This window comes from Chiloscyllium plagiosum, unplaced genomic scaffold (assembly GCF_037043375.1).
Source record: "Chiloscyllium plagiosum isolate Xiang-an unplaced genomic scaffold, Cpla_swu_hap1 HiC_scaffold_4, whole genome shotgun sequence".
In the NCBI taxonomy this organism is placed as follows: domain Eukaryota; kingdom Metazoa; phylum Chordata; class Chondrichthyes; order Orectolobiformes; family Hemiscylliidae; genus Chiloscyllium; species Chiloscyllium plagiosum.
Genome location: NW_028270142.1, coordinates 149123247 through 149143219, shown reverse-complemented (window position 1 = coordinate 149143219; position 19973 = coordinate 149123247). Strand labels below are relative to the sequence as shown.

The following is a 19973-nucleotide window of genomic DNA, read 5'->3' as shown; positions in this document are numbered from 1 at the left end:
CAGTACACCCATCCCTAATATGCCGCACTGTCACAGTACACCCACCCCTAATATGCCGCAATGTGACGGTACACCCACCCCCAATATACTGCAGTCACAGTACACCCTCCCCTAATATGCCGCAATGTGACAGTACACCCACCCCCAATATACTGCAGTCACAGTACACCCTCCCCTAATATGCCGCAATGTGACAGTACACCCACCCCCAATATACTGCAGTCACAGTACTCCCTCCCCTAATATGCCGCAATGTGACAGTACACCCACCCCCAATATACTGCACTGTCACAGTACCCCCACCCTAATATGCCGCACTGTCTCAGTACACCCACCCTAATATACCACACTGTCACAGTACACTCACACTAATATGCCTCACTGTCACAGTACACCCAACATAATGTACCGCACTGTCACAGTACACCCACTCTAATATACCGCACTGTCACAGTACACCTACCTTAATGTATCGCACTGTCACAGTACATCCTGAGGAATGGCAGTTGATATTTATTTCAGATAAAATGCAAGTTGTTGCATCTTGGTAAGACAAAGTAGGGCACGTTAATGGTAGGGCACTGGGGAGTATTGCCGAATAGAGAGGGACTTAGAGATGCAGGTACATAGTTCCTTAAAAGTGGTGTCACAGATAATAGGATGGTGAAGAAGGCGTTTGGCACACTTGCTTTCATCAATCAGGGCACTGTGTGCAAGAGTTGGGATGTCATGTTACAGATGGACATGACATTTGGACAGGTACATGGATAGGAAAGGTTAGGAGAAGCATGGGCTAAATGTAGGCAAATGGGACTAGTTCAGTTAGGAAACCTGCTCACATGGATGAGCTAGGCCAAAGGGTCTGTTTCCATGCTGTATGACGCTATGACTCAAAGTCCAGGGGCAAGTTAAGAAAGTAGTTAGAACAGCAAACTGGGACATGACAAAGCACTGGTGCATAAAATTAGGGAGAATTCTAAGATATTCCATAAGTATATCAAGGGGAAGAGGACATCCAGGCAAACAGTAGGACAAAAGATGAAATCTATGCACACTGATAATGAGGACACTGGTCAGGTGTTAATTGCAGCGCTTCATATCTTTACTTTGGAGAATTAGGATGTAAGTACAGAATTCAAGGAGAGAGTCTGTGAGGTTCTTGAACAGTTTGACATAGAGAGTGAGGAGATAATGGAGATGTGCCTTATGAAAAGAGATCGAGTAATATCCACATGCCTCTCTTTTTAAACAATCCAAGTTTCAAAAATGATAATATTTTAGACATCTTTCACAACTTGGTGTGAGCAACAGCCCTTGATATCAAGGTTGCATTTGGTATTAAGGGGCCCTAACAAATCTAGAGTCAACGGTTATTGAGGGATAACTCTCCATTGGTTGGAGTCATACCTGACACATAGGAAGATGGCTGCTGTTGTTGATGGTCAGTCAACTCAGCTCTAGAACACCTCTGCAGGAATTCCTCAGGGTAGTATCTTAGGCTCAAACATCTTCAGCTGATTCATCAATGACCTTCCTTCTATCATAAGGTCAAAGATGAATGTTCACTGGTGGTTTCACACATGATCAGCAGCATTTGTGACTGACTCCTGATACTGAAGCAGACCATGTCCAAATGTAGCAAAACCTGGAGAATATCCAGGGAACAACATCTTATCTTCCGCCTGGGCAGTCTATAGCCCGGAGGACTCAACATTGAGATCTCCAATTTCAAATAGCCTCCCTCCCCATTCCCCAACTCCCTTTCCAGCTCCTCCTCCTCCCTTCCATCTGTCAGACTGACCCTTCCAGCTACCAACCGGATTCATTTCTCCAGCTACAGCTGGAGCTACAGCTAAGGTAAGAGTTTTTTTCAAAATTACTTACCTGTAGCGGGCATCGGTGTTTTGTTTTCTCTCTCCTTCACAGAAAGAGCGGGAGCAGCAGAGGAAGTGACGGCAAGCAGAGGGGCAGCCGAGACCCGGAAGCAGTTAGTGTAAGCTTAGCTGGGTTAGTTTTTTCCCCCTTTAAAAGCGTGAAGGAGAGGAACCCGAGGCACTACACGGGTAGTGCCTCCCACCCGCCCTCCTCCTCTAACCTAATAATAACATCTGTTGTGGCAAGCAGGTAAGTGCTGAATTTTGCTTGTATTATTTAGACACAGTTTTTGTTTAAACAGTTAGCTTTAGAGGGATGGCAGTGAAGGCAGTGCAATGTTCCTCCTGCAACATGTATGAGGTGAGGGATGCCATCGACGTCCCTGCCGATTACACTTGCAGGAAGTGCACCCATCTCCAGCTCCTCCAAGACCGTGTTAGGGAACTGGAGCTGGAGTTGGATGAACTTCGGATCATTCGGGAGGCAGAGGGGGTCATAGATCAGAGTTATAGGGAAGTAGTAACTCCAAAGATGGCAGATAGATGGGTTACAGTGAGGGGGACTGGGAGGAAGCAGCCAGTGCAGGGACCTCCTGCGGCCATTCCCCTCAAGAACAAGTATACCGTTTTGGATACTTGTGGGGGGGATGACTTACCAGGGGTAAGTAACGGGGCTCAGGTCTCTGGCACGGAGCCTGTCCCCGTTACTCAGAAGGGAAGGGTGAAGAAGAGCAGAGCAGTAGTAATTGGGGACTCGATAGTTCGTGGCACAGATAGGCGGTTTTGTGGGAATGAGAGAGACTCACGTTTGGTATGTTGCCTCCCAGGTGCAAGGGTACGTGATGTCTCTGATCGTGTTTTCCGGGTCCTGGAGGGGGAGGGGGAGCAACCCGAAGTCGTGGTCCACATTGGCACCAACGACATAGGTAGGAGGAGTGCTGAGGATGTTAGACAGGCTTTCAGGGAGCTAGGTTGGAAGCTTGGAGTTAGAACAAACAGAGTTGTTGTCTCTGGTTTGTTACCCGTGCCACGTGATAGAGATTCGAGGAATAGGGAGAGAGAACAATTAAATGCGTGGCTACAGGGATGGTGCAGGAGGGAGGGATTCCGGTTTTTGGATAACTGGGGTTCTTTCTGGGGACGGTGGGACCTCTATAAACAGGATGGTCTACACCTGAACCTGAGGGGAACCAGTATCCTTGGGGGGAGGTTTGCTAGTGCTCTTGGGGGGGGTTTAAACTAACTCGGCAGGGGCATGGGAACCCAGATTGTAGCTTCAGGGTGCAGGGCCTGGAGTGTAGGGAGGTGAGGAACATGGCATCAATTTCCAAGGAGGGTGCCTGTAAACAGGGAAGTGGCTTGAAGTGTGTATACTTCAATGCAAGAAGTATACGGAATAAGGTAGGTGAACTTTTAGCGTTGGTTGGTACCTGGGACTTCGATGTTGTGGCTATTACGGAGACATGGCTAGAACAGGGACAGGATTGGCTGTTGCAGGTTCCGGGATTTAAATGTTTTAGTAGGGTCAGAGGTGGGGGTAAAAGAGGGGGAGGTGTGGCATTGCTTGTCAAAGATAGTATTACAGCGGTGGAAAGGACGATGGATGAGGACTTGCCATCTGAGGTAGTTTGGGCTGAGGTTAGGAATAGGAAAGGTGAGGTCACCCTGTTAGGAGTCTTTTACAGGCCTCCTAATAGTCCTAGAATCATTGAAGAAAGGATTGGGAAGGTGATTCAGGAGATGAGTGACAGTAATAGGGTGGTTGTTATGGGGGACTTTAACTTTCCTGATATTGATTGGGAAAGCTATAGCTCAAGTTCGTTAGATGGGTCAGTGTTTGTTCAATGTGTGCAGGAGAGTTTCCTGACACAATATGTAGACAGGCCAACAAGAGGTGAGGCCATACTGGATTTGGTTCTGGGTAACGAACCAGGCCAGGTGTTAGAATTAGAGGTAGGTGAGCACTTTGGGGATAGTGACCATAATTCGGTGATTTTTACACTCGTGATGGAGAGGGATAAGTGTGTACTACAGGGCAAGAATTATAGCTGGGGTAAGGGAAATTATGATGCGGTGAGGCATGACTTAGGATGTGTGGCTTGGAAAAGTAGACTCCAAGGCAAGAGTGTAAATGATATGTGGAACTTGTTCAAGGGGCAACTACTGAGTGTCCTTGATAATTATGTACCTGTCAGGCAGGAAGGAAAGGGTCGTGCGAGGGAGCCGTGGTTTAATAAGGAATTGGAATCCCTTGTTAAATGGAAGAGGGCGGCCTATCTCAAGATGAGACGTGAAGGTTCAATTGGGGCGATTGAGAGTTATAGGGTAGCCAGGAAGGACCTGAAGAGAGAGCTAAAAGCAGCAAGGAGGGGACATGAAAGGTCCTTAGTAGATAGGATTAGGGAAAACCCTAAGGCTTTCTATAGGTATGTTAGGAATAAAAGAATGACTAGGGTAGGAATAGGTCCAGTCAAGGATAGTAGGGGGAAGTTGCGTGTGGAGGCGGAAGAGATTGGGGAGACACTGAATGAATACTTTTCTTCAGTATTCACTCAGGAACAGGGCATTGTTGTCGATGAGAATACTGAGGCACAAATAAGTAGAATGGATGGCTTTGAGGTATGTAGAGAAGAGGTGTTGGAAATCCTGGAAAAGGTGAAAATAGATAAGTCCCCTGGGCCTGATGGCATTTATCCTAGGATTCTCTGGGAAGCAAGGGAGGAGATTGCAGAGCCATTGGCCTTGATTTTTATGTCCTCTTTGTCTACAGGAGTAGTCCCAGAAGACTGGAGGATAGCAAATGTGGTTCCCTTGTTCAAAAAGGGGAGTAGGGATAGCCCTAGTAACTATAGGCCGGTGAGTCTCACTTCTGTTGTGGGCAAAGTCTTAGAGAGAATTGTAAGGGATAGGATTTATGCACATCTGGATAGGAATAATGTGATCAAGGATAGTCAGCATGGTTTTGTGAAGGGCAAGTCGTGCCTCACAAACCTTATTGAATTCTTTGAAAAGGTGACGAAGGAGGTTGATGAGGGGAAAGCGGTAGATGTGGTATATATGGATTTTAGTAAGGCGTTTGATAAGGTTCCCCATGGTAGGCTACTGCAGAAAATACGGTGATATGGCATTGAGGGTGAGTTGGAGGTTTGGATTAGAAATTGGCTGGATGGAAGAAGACAGAGGGTAGTAGTTGATGGCAAAGTTTCTTCATGGAGTGCCGTCACTAGCGGTGTTCCACAAGGATCTGTTTTGGGACCATTGCTGTTTGTCATTTTTATAAATGACCTGGAAGAGGGGTTAGAAGGTTGGGTGAGCAAGTTTGCGGATGATACGAAAGTCGGAGGAGTTGTTGACAGTGAGGAAGCATGTGGCAGGTTACAGCAGGATATAGAGAAGCTGCAGAGCTGGGCAGAAAGGTGGCAGATGGAATTCAATGTAGCTAAGTGCGAGGTGATTCACTTTGGGAAGAATAACAAAAAGATGGGGTACTGGGCTAATGGTCGGATACTTGGTAGTGTGGATGAGCAGAGGGATCTTGGTGTCCATGTACACAGATCTCTGAAAGTTGCCACCCAGGTAAATAGTGCGGTGAGGAAGGCATATGGCGTACTGGCTTTTATTGGTAGAGGAATTGAGTTCCGGAGTCCTGAGGTCATGATGCAGTTGTATAAGACTCTGGTACGGCCGCATCTGGAATATTGTGTGCAGTTTTGGTCGCCATACTATAGGAAGGATGTGGAGGCATTGGAACGGGTGCAGAGGAGGTTTACCAGGATGTTGCCTGGTATGGAAGGAAAATCGTATGAGGAAAGACTGAGGCACTTGGGGCTGTTTTCACTAGAGAAAAGAAGGTTTAGGGGTGACTTGATTGAGGTGTACAAGATGATTAGGGGGTTAGATAGGGTCGACAGTATGAACCTTTTCCCGCGTATTGAGTCGGGTATTACAAGGGGGCATAGCTTTAACTTAAGGGGGGGTAGATATAGGACTGATGTTAGGGGTAGGTTCTTCACTCAGCGAGTTGTTAGTTCATGGAATGCCCTGCCAGTAACAGTGGTGGACTCTCCCTCATTATGGGCATTTAAGCGGGCATTGGATAGGTATATGGAGGATAGTGGGTTAGTGTAGTTTAGGTGGGCTTGGATCGGCGCAACATCGAGGGCCCAAGGGCCTGTACTGCGCTGTATTCTTCTATGTTCTATGTTCATCAACCAACCAGGTCGTACCCACCACCTGTGTTCACCTGTCACTACCTCACTACTCTGTCCCTCTCCCCACCTATAACCATTACCCCCTCCTATACCTGCAGCTCCCCTACTCTCACCTCCAGTCCTAAAGAAGGGTTATATCCAAAACGTCAACTCCTCCACTTCCTGATGCTGCCTGGTCTGCTGTGCTCTTCCACCCTCTTGCTTATCTACCTTGGATTCTAGCATCTGCAGGTTTTTTTTGTCTCAGACTAATGTGTGGCAATGACATTCATATCTCACAAGTACAAAGACAATGACTACCTCAAACAAAACAGAATCTAATTGCTTTTGATTTTCAATGGCATTATCATCATTGAATCCCTCACTATCAATACCCTAAAAATTGCCATTAACGAGAAACTGAACTTGGCAAGCCTAGCAATTATTGTGGCTAAAAGAGCAGGTCAGAACCTAGATATATTACAGTGAGTCACTCATCTCCTGACTCCGAATGACTGTCAACCATCGACAAGGCACAAAGCAAGAGTGTGATGGAATACGCCCCACTTACTTGGATATGTACAACACTCTCAAGACGTTTGACATCATCCAGGACAAAACAACCCCTTTGGCAGTTCAACCCATCAACCATCTTCAATATACATTCCATTCACCACCAACACACAGGGGCAGCAATGTGTACCATCTACAAGATGCACAGCAGTAAAATACCAAGGCCCTTTCAATAAACCTTCCAAACCCACGATCACTTCCCTCTAGAAGGACAAGGACAGCAGATACATGGGAACACCAACCCCTGCAAATTCCCCGCCAAGCCACTCACCTGACTTGGAAATGTATTGCTGTTCCTTCAATGTCACCGGGTCAGAACCTTGCAATTCCCTCCCTAACAGCATTGCGTGTTAACCTACAGCACGTGGACTGTAGTGTTCAAGAATATAATTTACCAACACTTTCTCGAGGGCATGTAGGAATGGGTAATAAGTGCTGGCCTAGCCAGTGAAACCTACATCCCATGAGAAATACAAAATCTCTGTGCACAATCAGTTTTCGGCACAACAGCGTTACAGGAGGAACCTGGCAGCCCTACAGCCTGCCCCACTCAGTCTAAACCTACAGCGTGTCACAGCCAGTCAGTACACAAAATCTCCTTCACACAACAAAGACTCCTCATTCCTGCCTTTTGCCATACTAGTTATGAAGCCAGTTTTCTTGTTCAATGTTATGCTTGGAATTGATTTCTGTTTAGAAATCCTCTACATTCACTTAATGCGATTTGTTCAGTTAATACCTCTTCCTAAGTCACTTAACACAACAGTTAACACAGCCCACTTATTTCCTACATGGGTTCCTTAAATTCCTCTTCCACAGACCTCTAATTCTGGAGATTTACTGTTACTGAGTGCCATTAAGCCACTCAGGACTTGTTTTCTTCTGGTCTAACTGTATTAGACACTGCTAAACTACATGACTGCTGCTTCAGGACTCTTTCACTCTGCATGCCCTGCCTCCCTCACTCTCTGAAATAAACTTGCACAATACTTGCTCTTCTGGATGGCTCTTGGTTTTTTTAACTTCTCTCTCCCTGTATTGTAGGGCACCTTTTGGCTATGTAACAGAAGATTTAGGTTTCTAATTTGTTCTCTTGTTTCAAAAGCATTAAACTATTCACCTAAAGGGTTTAAAAGTCCTTGGAAACAACCCCCCCCCCCCCCCAACAACCTGAAACTGCAGAACTCAAACTATTCCCTCCACTTCCTAAACCACAGTTGGGGAACATAAATCAAACTTAATATTATACCTGGTTCTGTCCAATTTAGAATTCAAATTTCCAATGAATAATACTATGTCTTTTATTACGCATCACCCAATCATTGACATCCCCACTTCAATTAGGTAAAAACATGGACTGCAGATGCTGGAAACCAGAGTCGAGATTAGAGTGGTGCTGGAAAAGCACAGCAGGTCAGGCAGCATCCGAGAAGCAGGAAAATCGACATTTTGGGCAAAAGCCCTTCATCAGGAATAGAGGCTCTATTCCTGATGAAGGGCTTTCGCCCGAAACGTCGATTGCCCTGCTCCTCGGATGCTGCCTGACCTGCTGTGCTTTTCCAGCACCACTCTAATCTATCCCCACGTCAATTATCTGTTTAAGATGCTGAATTTTCAAACTGTAACAATCACCACTTTCATTTCGTTCCAATCAAAGATTCATCAGTTTCTGTTTGCCATATGAACTGATCTACTTTCATCAGCCGAGATATATCTATCACTAGTCAAAATTCAAACTGGGACTAAATCACCAAAACAGATCACCGACTGCACCAAAACAGATCACTGACACCAAATAATGGTGCCGATTGGAACTGACACTGATCACCAACCAGCTCCAACACCGACCAGCTCCAATACTGACCACAGACCAGACACTGACATTGATCAGCGACATCAATCACTGACCAGCATCGATCATACATTGGAACCAATTAAGAATAAGCAATGGTCTGACCCTGACGCCAACGTTGCCCAAGCAGTGATTCAAACTTCACCGCAGTCACAGAGTGTGAAAATTCTTCAAACAATCTGGCACACCACAAGCTCCTGTCAGAAAAGCACTATCACTTACCCGGATTTGCAGTCAGCTGCAGGTTACTCCTATCCTTGGTGAGCCCATTGGTTTTGGGACTGGCACTTGGAGCGTTACTCGCTGCTGCCCGTGGAGGCCTCTTGCCTGGCACTTTAACCGTCGTCCGTAGTAGGTCAATTTCTTTGCCATGAACATTCTGCATGTAATCCTAATGACAGGAGAGAGAGGAAGAGAGCATTAGAAATAATATCTATCACTGAGGCAGCAACATAAATAACCAGGCATGAAGTTTACCAACAAACTGGCACTGAGCATCTGGAGACAGAACCAAGTGGCACAGCTTTCTCTTCAATAAAAAAAGGAGCCATTTATGGTTCACTAACTGAAATTTTCAAAAATTATAAATGGTTTGTGAAAATAAGACAGGTTGTGGTAATATTATGTGCGTGGAGAAAATGGAGATTTAGGCCAGAGACAGACAGGAAATGTGATCATAGCTTTCAGAATTTAGGGTTCTGGAGAATGCACAGGTACAAGCTGCAATGTCATCTGCCTCTCACTCAGAATTAACTACTTTGGGAACTGCTGAGATGTCCAGACTTCAAACACTTACAACTCAACAAGATTTATTCGCGCTATACTTAAAGGAGATCAGAGTATGCTAGCATGCACCAGCGTTCAAGCATTCCACATTCAGTGCGGTCCAGAATCAGGGTGGACTGGAATCAGGGTGGTCTGGAATCAGGGTGGTCTGGATTCAGGGTGAACTGGAATCCGGGTGGACTGGAATCCGGGTGGACTGGAATCAGGGTGGACTGGAATCAGATGGACTGGTCTGAGGGTGTCCAAAATCAGGGCAGTCTGAAATCAGCACAGACTATAATCAGGGTGGACTGGAATCAGCGCGGACTATAATCAGGGCAGATTGGGATCAGGGCGAACTGGAACCAGCACTGACTGGAGTCAGGATGGTCTGGAATCAGCATGGTCTGGAATCAGGACAGACTGGTCTCAGGATGGCCTGGAATCAGGGCAGTCTGGAATCAGGGTGGAGTGGAATCATGATGGATTGGAATCAGGGCAATCTGTAATCAGCGCAGACTGGAATCAGCACAGTCTGTAATCTGGATAGTCTGGTATCAGGGTCATCTGGAATCAGGGAGGACTTGAATCAAAGCAGACTGGAATCAGGGCAGACTGGAATCAGAGCAGACTGGAGTCAGGGAGGTCTGGAATCAGGGCAGTTTGGAAACAGGATGAACTGGAATCAATGTGGTCTGGAAACAGGGTGTTTGGGAATCAGGGAGGAATGTAATCAGCGTGGGTCGGAATCAGGTTGTTCTTGAATCAGGGCAGACTGGAACTAGCGCGGTTTGGAATCAGGGTGGACTGGAATCAGCATGGTCTGGAATCAACGCAGTTTGGAATCAGCGTGGATTGAAATCTAGGCAGTCTGGAATCAGCACAGACTGGAATCAGGGTGGTCTGGAATCAGAGGGGTTTGAAATCAGGGCAGTCTGGAATCAGCACAGACTAGTATCAGGATGGTCTGGAATCAGCTTGGTCTAGAATCAGGACGGACTGGGATCAGTGCGAACTGGAATCAGTGCGGTCTGTGAACAACGCAGTCTCGAATCAGGGTGGTCTGGAATCAGTGTGGGCTGGTTCAGCGCAATTTGAAATCAGGGCGGACTAGAATCAGCATGGTCTGGAATCAGCGTGGTATGGAATCAGGGTGGTCTGTAATCAGCACTGACTAGTATCGGGGTGAACTGGAATCAGGGCAGTCTGGAATCAGGGTGGTCTGGAATCAGCACAGACTGGAATCAGGCCGGACTGGAATGAGCGTGGTCTAGAATCAGGACAGACTGGGATCAGTGCGAACCGGAATCAGGGCAGTCTGTGAACAGCGTGGACTGGAATCAGGGCGGTCTGGTTCAGTGCAATTTTAAATCAGGGCGGACTAGAACTGCTCCTCGGATGCTGCCTGAACTGCTGTGCTCTTCCAGCACCACTAATCCAGAATATGGTTTCCAGCATCTGCAGTCATTGTTTTTACCTAGGATCAGCACGGTCTGGAATCAGGGCGGACTGTAACCCGGGTCAGCATGGACTGGAATCAGCACAGTTTGAAATCAGGGAGGTCTGGAATCAGCATGGACTGGAATCAGGGTGGTCTGGAATCAGGGTGGTCTGGAATCAGCGCAAACTGGAATCTGTGTGGACTGGAATCAGCACAGCCTGGAATCTGGGTGGACTGGAATCAGTGCATTCATTTAATATGGAGATCAGGAGCAATTACATCTCCCATGATTTGCCAGTGTTTGATATTCTCTTCCCCCAGTGAGTAGCAGAGCCTGGCTCGTTGAATCGAGGCCAGCAAGTTTGATTATCTTCTTTGATCAACAACAGAATCATGCCTAATGTGGGACATACAGGAACGTGAAGTTAAGGACAACATCAAATCAGCTACAAATCATTGTTGGGGTAGCTGAATGGTTAGCACAGCACCACAGACCCGGGTTCAATTCCAGCCTCGGGTAACTGTCTGTGTGGAGTTTGCACATTCTCCCCGTGTCTGTGTGGGTTTTCTCCAGGTGCTCCGGTTTCCTTCCACAGTCCAAAGATGTGCAGGTTAGGGTGCATTGACCATGGTAAATGCAGGGTTATGGGGATAGGGTCTGGATTAGATGTTCTTTGGAGGGTTGTTGCAGACTCGATCAGCTGAATGGTGTCTTTCCACACTGCAGGGATTCTGTTGAATGGTAGAACAGGTTCAATGGACTGATCGGTCTACTCCTACATCAATTTCTTTTCTTGTTATCCAGAAGTGCTCTTAAACACTACTGATCGGCCTTCCCACCACCAAATCACTGTTTCTTTTAACATTAACCACCATCAGTAAATCACCCATGTAGCCAATTAGAAACTTGGAGCTGCACTAATTTCTTATGACTATTAAAATGTGTTATAACCAGTGGATCTACAACAGAAGATCAGTGATCCGATAACCAACAGATCAGACTGAAGCTGTGAAGTCCTGCCACATCCTGTCATGAATGGTGGTGAACAATAAGACAACTCAGTGGAGGGGAAGGGTCCACAAATCCCAGCATATCAGTACAAAAGATAACGCTAAAGTATTTACAACAATCTATAGCCAGAAGCGCTGAAATTCCTACTCACCTCAAAAAAGGAACTGAGGGCATTGTTGCTAAGTCTGCAGATGGCACAAAGACAGGTGGAGGGACAGGGAGTGCTGAGGAAGGGGGAGACTACAGATGGACTTGAACAATATAAGAGAGTGGGCAAAGAAGTGGCAGATGGAATACAGTCGAGAAAAGTGTGAGGTTATTCACTTTTGTAGGAAGAATAGAGGCCTCTTCTAAACAGGAAAAGGCTTTTAAAAATGTATTTATTTTGTGGGATGTGGGCATTGCTGGCTGGCCAGCCATTACTGCCCGTCCCTACTTGCCCCTTGAGAAGGTGGGGGTGAGCTGCCTTCTTGAACTGCTGCAGTCCATGTGCTGTAGGTAGATCCACAATGCCCTTAGGGAGGGAATTCCAAGATTTTGACCCAGCGACAGTGAAGGAACGGTGATATATTTCCAAGTCAGGGTGGTGAGGGGCTTGGAGGGGAACTTGAAGGTGGTGATGCTTACATTTATCAAATGCCCTTGTCCTTCCAGATGGAAGTGGTTGTGGGTTTAGAAGGTGCTGTCTGAGGATCTTTGGGTAAATTTCTGCAGTGCTTTTGTAGATAGCACAAACTGCTGTTACTGACGTCGGTGGTGGAGGGAGTGGATGCTTATGGATGTAGTGCCAAGCAAATGGGGGCTACCTTGCCCTGGATGATGTTAAGCTTCTTCAGTGCTGTTGGAGCTGCACTCATCCAGGTAGATGGGCAGTATTCCATGACATTCCTGACTTATGTTCTTGTAGATGGTGGATAGACTTTGAGGAGTCAGAAGGGGAGTTCCTCACTAGCCTCTGATCTGCTCTTGTAGCCACTGTGTTTATGTGGTGAGTCCAGTTGAATTTCTGGTCCACGATAACTCCCAGGATGTTAATAGGGGGAGATTCGGTGATGGCAACACCGCTACAGGAAGTGAGGGAAGAGATTACTGCACCTTTGGCGATGATCTTTGTGTCCTCATTGTCCACTGGAGTAGTGCCAGATGATTGGAGGGTGGCAAATGTTATTCTCTTGTTCAAGAAAGGGAATAGGGTTAATCCTAGGAATTACAGACCAGTGTGTCTTACATCTGTGGTGGGCAAATAATTGCAAAAGATTCTGAGAGACAGGATTTATGATTACTTGGAAAAGCATAGTTTGATTAGATATAGTCAGCCTGGCTCTGTGAGGGACGGGTTATGCCTCAGAAGCCTCATTGAATTCTTTGAGGATGTGACAAAACACATGGATGAAGAAAGTATTCAGCCTGGAGCCCAGTGACTAGTGGTGTTCTGCAGGGATCTGTTCTGGGACCTCTGCTTTTTGTGATTTTTATAAATCACTCGGATGAGGAAGTGGAAGGGTGGTTTAGTAAGTTTATTGATGACACAAAGGTTGGTGGAGTGGTGGATAGCGTGGAGGGCTGCTGTACGTTGCAATGGGACATTGACAGGATACAGAGCTGGGCTGAGAAGTGGTAGATGGAGTTCAGCCTGGCAAAGTGTGAAGTGATTTATTTTGTAAGGTCGAATTAAAATGCAGAATACAGGGTTAAAGGGAGGATTCTTGGCAGTGTGGAGGGAAAGACGGATCTTGCGGACTATGTCCATAGATCCCTCAAAGTTGCCACCCAAGTTGATAGAGTAGTTAAGAAGGTATATGGTGTGTTGGCTTTTATGAGCTGGGGATTGAGTTTAAGAGTCACGAGGTTATGCTATGGAGCCCTGGTTAGACCACACTTGGAATATTGTACTCAGTTCTGGTCATCTCATTACAGGAAGGATGTGGAAGCTTTAGAGAGGGTGCAGAGGAGATTTACCAGGATGCTGCATGGACTGGAGGGGATGTTTTATGAAAAAAGGTTGAGGGAGCTTGGGTTTTTCTCATTAGAGCGAAGAAGGATGAGAGATGACTTTATAGAGGTGTACAAGCTGATGAGGGGTGTAGATGGAGTGGATAGCCAGAGACTTTTCCCCAAGGTGGAAATAGCTATCATGAGGGGGCATAATTTTAAGATGGCTGGAGAAAGGTTTAGGGGAGATGTCAGAGGTAGGTTCTTTACACAGAGAGTGGTGGGTGCGTGGAATGCACTGCCAGCAGTGGTAGTAGAGTCTGATACTTAGGGACATTTCAGCAACTCTTGGATAGGCAGATGGATGAGAGTACAATGAAGGGTATGTAGGTTAGTCTGATCTTAGTGTAGGTTTAAAGGTCGACACAACATCAAGGGCCGAAGGGCCTGCACTGTTTTATGTTCTATGGCTCTGAATGCCAAGGGCAGGCGATTAGATTGTCTCTTATTAGTGATGGTCATCGCCTGGAATTTGTATGGCATGAATGTCACTTGCTACTTGTCAGCCCAAGGATATTGTCCAGATCTTGATGCATTTGAACATAGACTGTTTCAGCATCTGAGGAGTCACAAATAGTGCTGAATATTGCATAATCAATCATCGGCGAATATCCCCACTTCTAACCTTATGATAGAGTTGAAGATGGTATGGCTGAGGATACTACCCCGAGGAACTCCTGCAGAGGTGCCCTGGAGCTGAGATGACTGACCTCCAACAACCACGATCATCTTCCCATGTGCCAGGTATGACCCTTGATATCATGCGGAGTGAATCGAATTGGTTGAAGGCTGGTGTCTGTGATGCTGGGACTACTGCAGGAGGCTGAGATGGATCATCCACTCAACATTTCAGGCTGAAGGTTGCTGCAAAAGCTTCAGCCTTATCTTTTACACTGATGTGTGGGCTCTTCCATCATTGAGGATGGAGATATTTGTGGAGCATCCTCCTCCAGTGAGTTGTTTAATCGTCCATGACCATTCTCAACAGGATGTGGAAGGACTGCAGAGCTTAGATCTGATCCATTGGTTGTGGGATCGCTTAGCTCTGTCTGTCACTTGTTACTTGTGTTGTTTGGCATGCAAGTAGTCCTTTTCTCAGCAGAGAGTGGCGCGAGCTGGGCGGAAGTGAGGTTGGAGCGCAGAGCTGGTTGGGAAGGTAAGTGATTGATATTTGAGTGGGTGTGTTCTAGACCCCAGGCCCTACATAGTAGGGCCTCCCCCCCATCCTCCTCCTCTAACCTAACTTTAAAGTTCACAGGTAAGCTACTCAGGGTTCTTGCTTTGGAGACAAACTGTAGAGTAATGGCAGCGTAGGCAGTGGAATGTTCCTCCTGCAGGATGTTCGAGGTAGGGGTGACCACCGATACTCCTGCCGACTTCATCTGCAGGAAATGCAGTCAGATCCTGCTCCTCACAGAACGAGTTAGGGAACTGGAACTGGAGTTGGATGAACTGAGGATTATTCGAGAGGCTGAGAGGGTGATAGATAGAAGCTACAGGGACATAGTTACGCCAGAGAACAGAGGTAGCTGGGTAACAGTTAGAGGTGGGAAGGGGAGGAAGCAGGCAGTGCAGGGATCCCCTGTGGTCATTCCCCTAAACAATAAGTATACCGCTTTGGATACTGGTGGGGGGGACAGCCTAGCAGGGGTAAGCTGCAGCGACCGGGTCTGTGGCGTGAGGTCTGGCTCTGAGACTCAGAAGGGAAAGGGGGAGAGGAGGAGAGCGCTAGTTGTAGGAGACTCTCTAGTTAGAGGGACAGACAGGCGGTTCTGTGGACATGGGCAAGACTCTCGGATGGTTTGTTGCCTCCCGGGTGCCAGGGTCCGAGACGTCTCGGACCATGTCTTCAGAATCCTTAAGGGGGAGGGTGTGCAGCCAGAAGTCGTGGTGCACATTGGCACCAACGACATAGGTAGGAAGAGGGGTGGAGAGGTCATTCAAGAGCTCAGGGAGTTAGGCTGGAAGCTGAAAGCTAGGACAGACAGAGTCGTCATCTCTGGGTTGTTGCCGGTGCCACGTGACAGTGAGGAAAGGAATAGGGAGAGAGTGCAGTTGAACACGTGGCTGCAAGGATGGTGTAGGAGGGAGGGCTTCAGGTATTTGGACAATTGGACTGCATTCTGGGGAAGGTGGGACCTGTACAAGCAGGACGGGTTGCACCTGAACCAGAAGGGCACCAATATCCTGGGGGGTAGCTTTGCTAGCTATCTTCGGGGGGGGTTTAAACTAATTTGGCAGGGGGATGGGATCCAGACTTGTAGTCCAGCAAGTAGGCTAGCTGTTTGTCAGGATGTCCAAGTATGTGGGGAGGCTGTGAAGAAGGTAGCGCTGACAGGGAATACTTGCGGACACAGAGATGGGTTCAAGTGTGTATACTTCAACGCAAGGAGTATCAGAAATAAGGTGGGTGAACTTAAGGCGTGGATCGGTACCTGGGACTACGATATTGTGGCCATCACGGAAACGTGGATAGAAGAGGGACAGGAATGGTTGTTGGAGGTTCCTGGTTACAGATGTTTCAGTAGGATTAGGGAGGGTGGTAAAAAAGGAGGGGGGGGTGGCGTTGCTAATTAGAAATGGTATAACAGCTGCAGAAAGGCAGTTTGACGGGGATCTGCCTTTAGAGGAAGTCAGAAATAGGAAAGGTGCAGTCACCTTGTTGGGTGTTTACTATAGGCCCCCCCAATAGCAGCAGAGATGTGGAGAAACAGATTGGGAAACAGATTTTGGAAAGGTGCAGAAGCCACAGGGTAGTAGTCTTGGGCGATTTCAACTTCCCAAATATTGATTGGAAGCTCTTTAGATCAAGTAGATTGGATGGGGCGGTGTTTGTGCAGTGTGTCCAGGAAGCTTTTCTAACACAGTATGTAGATTGTCCGACCAGAGGGGAGGCCATTTTGGATTTGGTACTCGGTAATGAACCGGGACAAGTGATGGGCTTGTTAGTGGGTGAACATTTTGGTGATGGTGACCACAATTCTGTGACTTTCACCTTGGTTATGGAGAGAGTTAGGTGCGTGCAACAGGGTAGGTTTTACAATTGGGGGAAGGGTAATTACGATGCTGTAAGACAGGATCTGAGGAGCATAAGTTGGGAGCATAGGCTGTCGGGGAAGGATGTTGTGGAAATGTGGAACTTTTTCAAGGAACAGATACAACGTGTCCTTGATATGTATGTACTGGTCAGACAGGAAAGAAATGGTCGTGTGAGGGAACCTTGGTGGACGAGGGAGGTTGAATGTCTTGTAAAGAGGAAGAAGGAGGCTTACATAAGGTTGAGGAAACAGGGTTCAGACAGAGCAGTGGAGGGATACAGGATAGCCAGAAGGGACCTGAAGAAAGGGATTAGGAGAGCCAAGAGAGGGCATGAAAAATCTTTGGTGGATAGGATCAAGGATAATCCAAAGGCATTTTATGCGTATGTGAGAAACATGAGAATGACGAGAACGAGGGTAGGTCCGATCAAGGACAGTAGTGGGAGACTGTGTATTGAGTCGGAAGAGATAGGAGAGGTCTTGAATGAGTACTTTTCTTCAGTATTTACGAATGAGAGGAACCGTATTGTTGAAGAGGTGAGTGTGAAACGGACTGGTAAGCTAGAGGAGATACTTGTTAGGAAGGAAGATGTGTTGGACATTTTGAACAACTTGAGGATAGACAAGTCCCCCGGGCCTGATGGGATATATCCTAGGATTATGTGGGAAACAAGAGAGGAAATTGCAGTACCGTTGGCAATGATCTTTTCATCTTCACTGTCAACGGGGGTGGTACCAGGGGACTGGAGAGTGGCGAATGTTGTGCCCCTGTTCAAAAAAGGGAATAGGGATAACCCCGGGAATTACAGGCCAGTTAGTCTTACTTCGGTGGTAGGTAAAGTAATGGAAAGGGTACTGAGGGATAGGATTTATGAGTATCTGGAAAGGCACTGCTTGATTAGGGACAGCCAGCACGGATTTGTGAAGGGTCGGTCTTGCCTTACAAGTCTGATTGAATTCTTCAAGGAGGTGACCAAGCATGTGGATGAGGGTAGAGCAGTGGATGTAGTATACATGGATTTTAGTAAGTCATTTGATAAGGTTCCCCATGGTAGGCTTATGCGGAAAGTCAGGAGGCATGGGAAAGAGGGAAATTTGCCCATGTGGATAGAAAACTGGCTAACCGGTCGAAGTCAGAGAGTGGTGGTAGATGGTAAATATTCAGCCTGGAGCCCAGTTACAAGTGGAGTTCCGCAGGGATCAGTTCTGGGTCCTCTGCTGTTCGTAATTTTTATTAATGACTTGGATGAGGGAGTCGAAGGGTGGGTCAGTAAATTTGCAGATGATACGAAGATTGGTGGAGTTGTGGATAGTGAGGAGGGCTCTTGTCGGCTGCAAAGGGACTTGGATATGATGCAGAGCTGGGCTGAGGAGTGGTAGATGGAGTTCAACCCTGCCAAGTGTGAGGTTGTCCATTTTTGAAAGACAAATAAGAATGCGGAATACAGGGTTAACAGTAGGGTTCTTAGTGTGGTGGAGGAACAGAGGGATCTTGGGGTCTATGTTCATAGGTCTTTGAAAGTTGCCACTCTGGTGGATAGAGCTTGTAAGAAGGCCTATGGTGTATTAGCGTTCATTAGCAGAGGGATTGAATTCAAGAGTCGTGAAGTGATGTTGCAACTGTACAGGACTTTGGTTAGGCCACATTTGGAGTACTGTGTGCAGTTCTGGTTGCCTCACTTTAGGAAAGATGTGGAAGCTTTGGAGAGGGTGCAGAGAAGATTTACCAGGATGTTGCCTGGAATGGAGAATAGGTCGTAAGAGGATAGATTGAGAGTGCTAGGCCTTTTCTCATTGGAACGGCGAAGGATGAGGGGTGACTTGATAGAGGTGTATAAGATGATCAGAGGACTAGATAGAGTAGGCCTGTTCTGTGCTGTATTGTTCTATGTTCTAGTCCTGCTGGGTGCTTCACTAGGTTGATGCCTCATTTTCAGGTATGCCTGGTGCTGCTCCTGGCATGCCCTCCTGAACTCTCTAGGAGTTGATCCCCTGGCTTGATGGTAATGGTTGAGTAGGGGACACGCAAGGCCATTAGGTTACAGATTGTGCTGGAGTACAGTTCTGCTGCTGTTGAAAGCCCACAGTGCCTCATGGATGCCTAGTCCTGAGTTGCTAAATGTGATTGAAGTCTGTCCCATTTAGCAGTGATGGTGCCACATAACATGAAGTCTAAAGTAAAAAAGGGACATGAAAGTCCTAGTTCAGGATACTCTTCAGATTAGTGTGCAGGTTCAGGTGGCAGGTTCAGGTGGCCTTTAGGAAGTCAATACAATGCTAGCATTCATTTCCAGAGGGTTAGAATACAAGAGCTGAAATATGTCGTTAATGCTTTATAAGCTGTAGTCAGACCGCATTGAGAATACTGTGAGCAGTTTTCGGTCTTGTAACTAAGGAAGCATGAGCTGGTATTGGAGGGGGGATTTGTTATATCACAGTAAGAACATTGTGTGTTGATCTGGAATCCATTAAAGGAGGGATGTGATGTCATTGGCGAGAGGGCAGAGAAAATTTTCCAGGATGTTGCCCTGGGCTGGAAAGTTTCAGTTATGAAGTGAGATTGGACAGACTGTTTTACAGGTGGTTTACAAGAATGATCCCAGGGATGAAGGGCTTGTCATATGAGGACTCTGAATCTGTACTTGATGGAAAAGGGGACCTTATTAAAACTTACAGAATAGGGACAGGCCTGGACAGAATGCATGTAGAGAAGATGTTTCAATTAGTAGGACAGATTAGGATCCGACAGCACAGCCTCAGAGTGAAGGGATGACCCTTTAGAACTGAGATGAGAAGGTATTTCTTCAGCTAGAGGTTGGTGAATCATTGCCACAGAGGGTTGTGGAGGCTAATTTATTGAATGTCTTTAAGACAGAGATAGATAAGTTCTTGCTGAGTAAGTGGATGAAGGGTTATGGGATTGAAAAACATATCAGCCATGATGGAATGGGAGGGCAGACTGGTTGGGCCCAATGCCCTAGCTCTGCTCCTATTTCTTATCACCTTATGATCTCTGTACAACCCCCTAGTCCATGATTGTACCTTCCAGTCCTAGATTCTAAAAGAATATAGCTTTTCTACATCTACTCTGCCTTGTCCCCTAAAAATTCTTGTATATTTCAATAAGGTCACCTCTAATTCTTCTAAACTGCAACTAAAACTACCCACCTCTCCTCATTAGAGAATGGGCCTAAAACTATCCACAGTATTCCAGCTGATCAGACGAGTGCCTCGTC

General features: G+C 46.7%; 1 protein-coding gene across 1 annotated transcript in view; it reads right to left on the bottom strand.

Annotated features, from left to right (window-relative positions):
* agap3 (ArfGAP with GTPase domain, ankyrin repeat and PH domain 3) overlaps positions 1-19973 on the bottom strand; it is a 375300-nt gene that overhangs the window by 177416 nt on the left and 177911 nt on the right. Inside the window, exon 11 of the mRNA XM_043687548.2 lies at positions 8712-8880. Coding sequence (XP_043543483.2) covers positions 8712-8880 — 169 coding nt within the window. The remainder of the gene's footprint in view (positions 1-8711; positions 8881-19973) is intronic.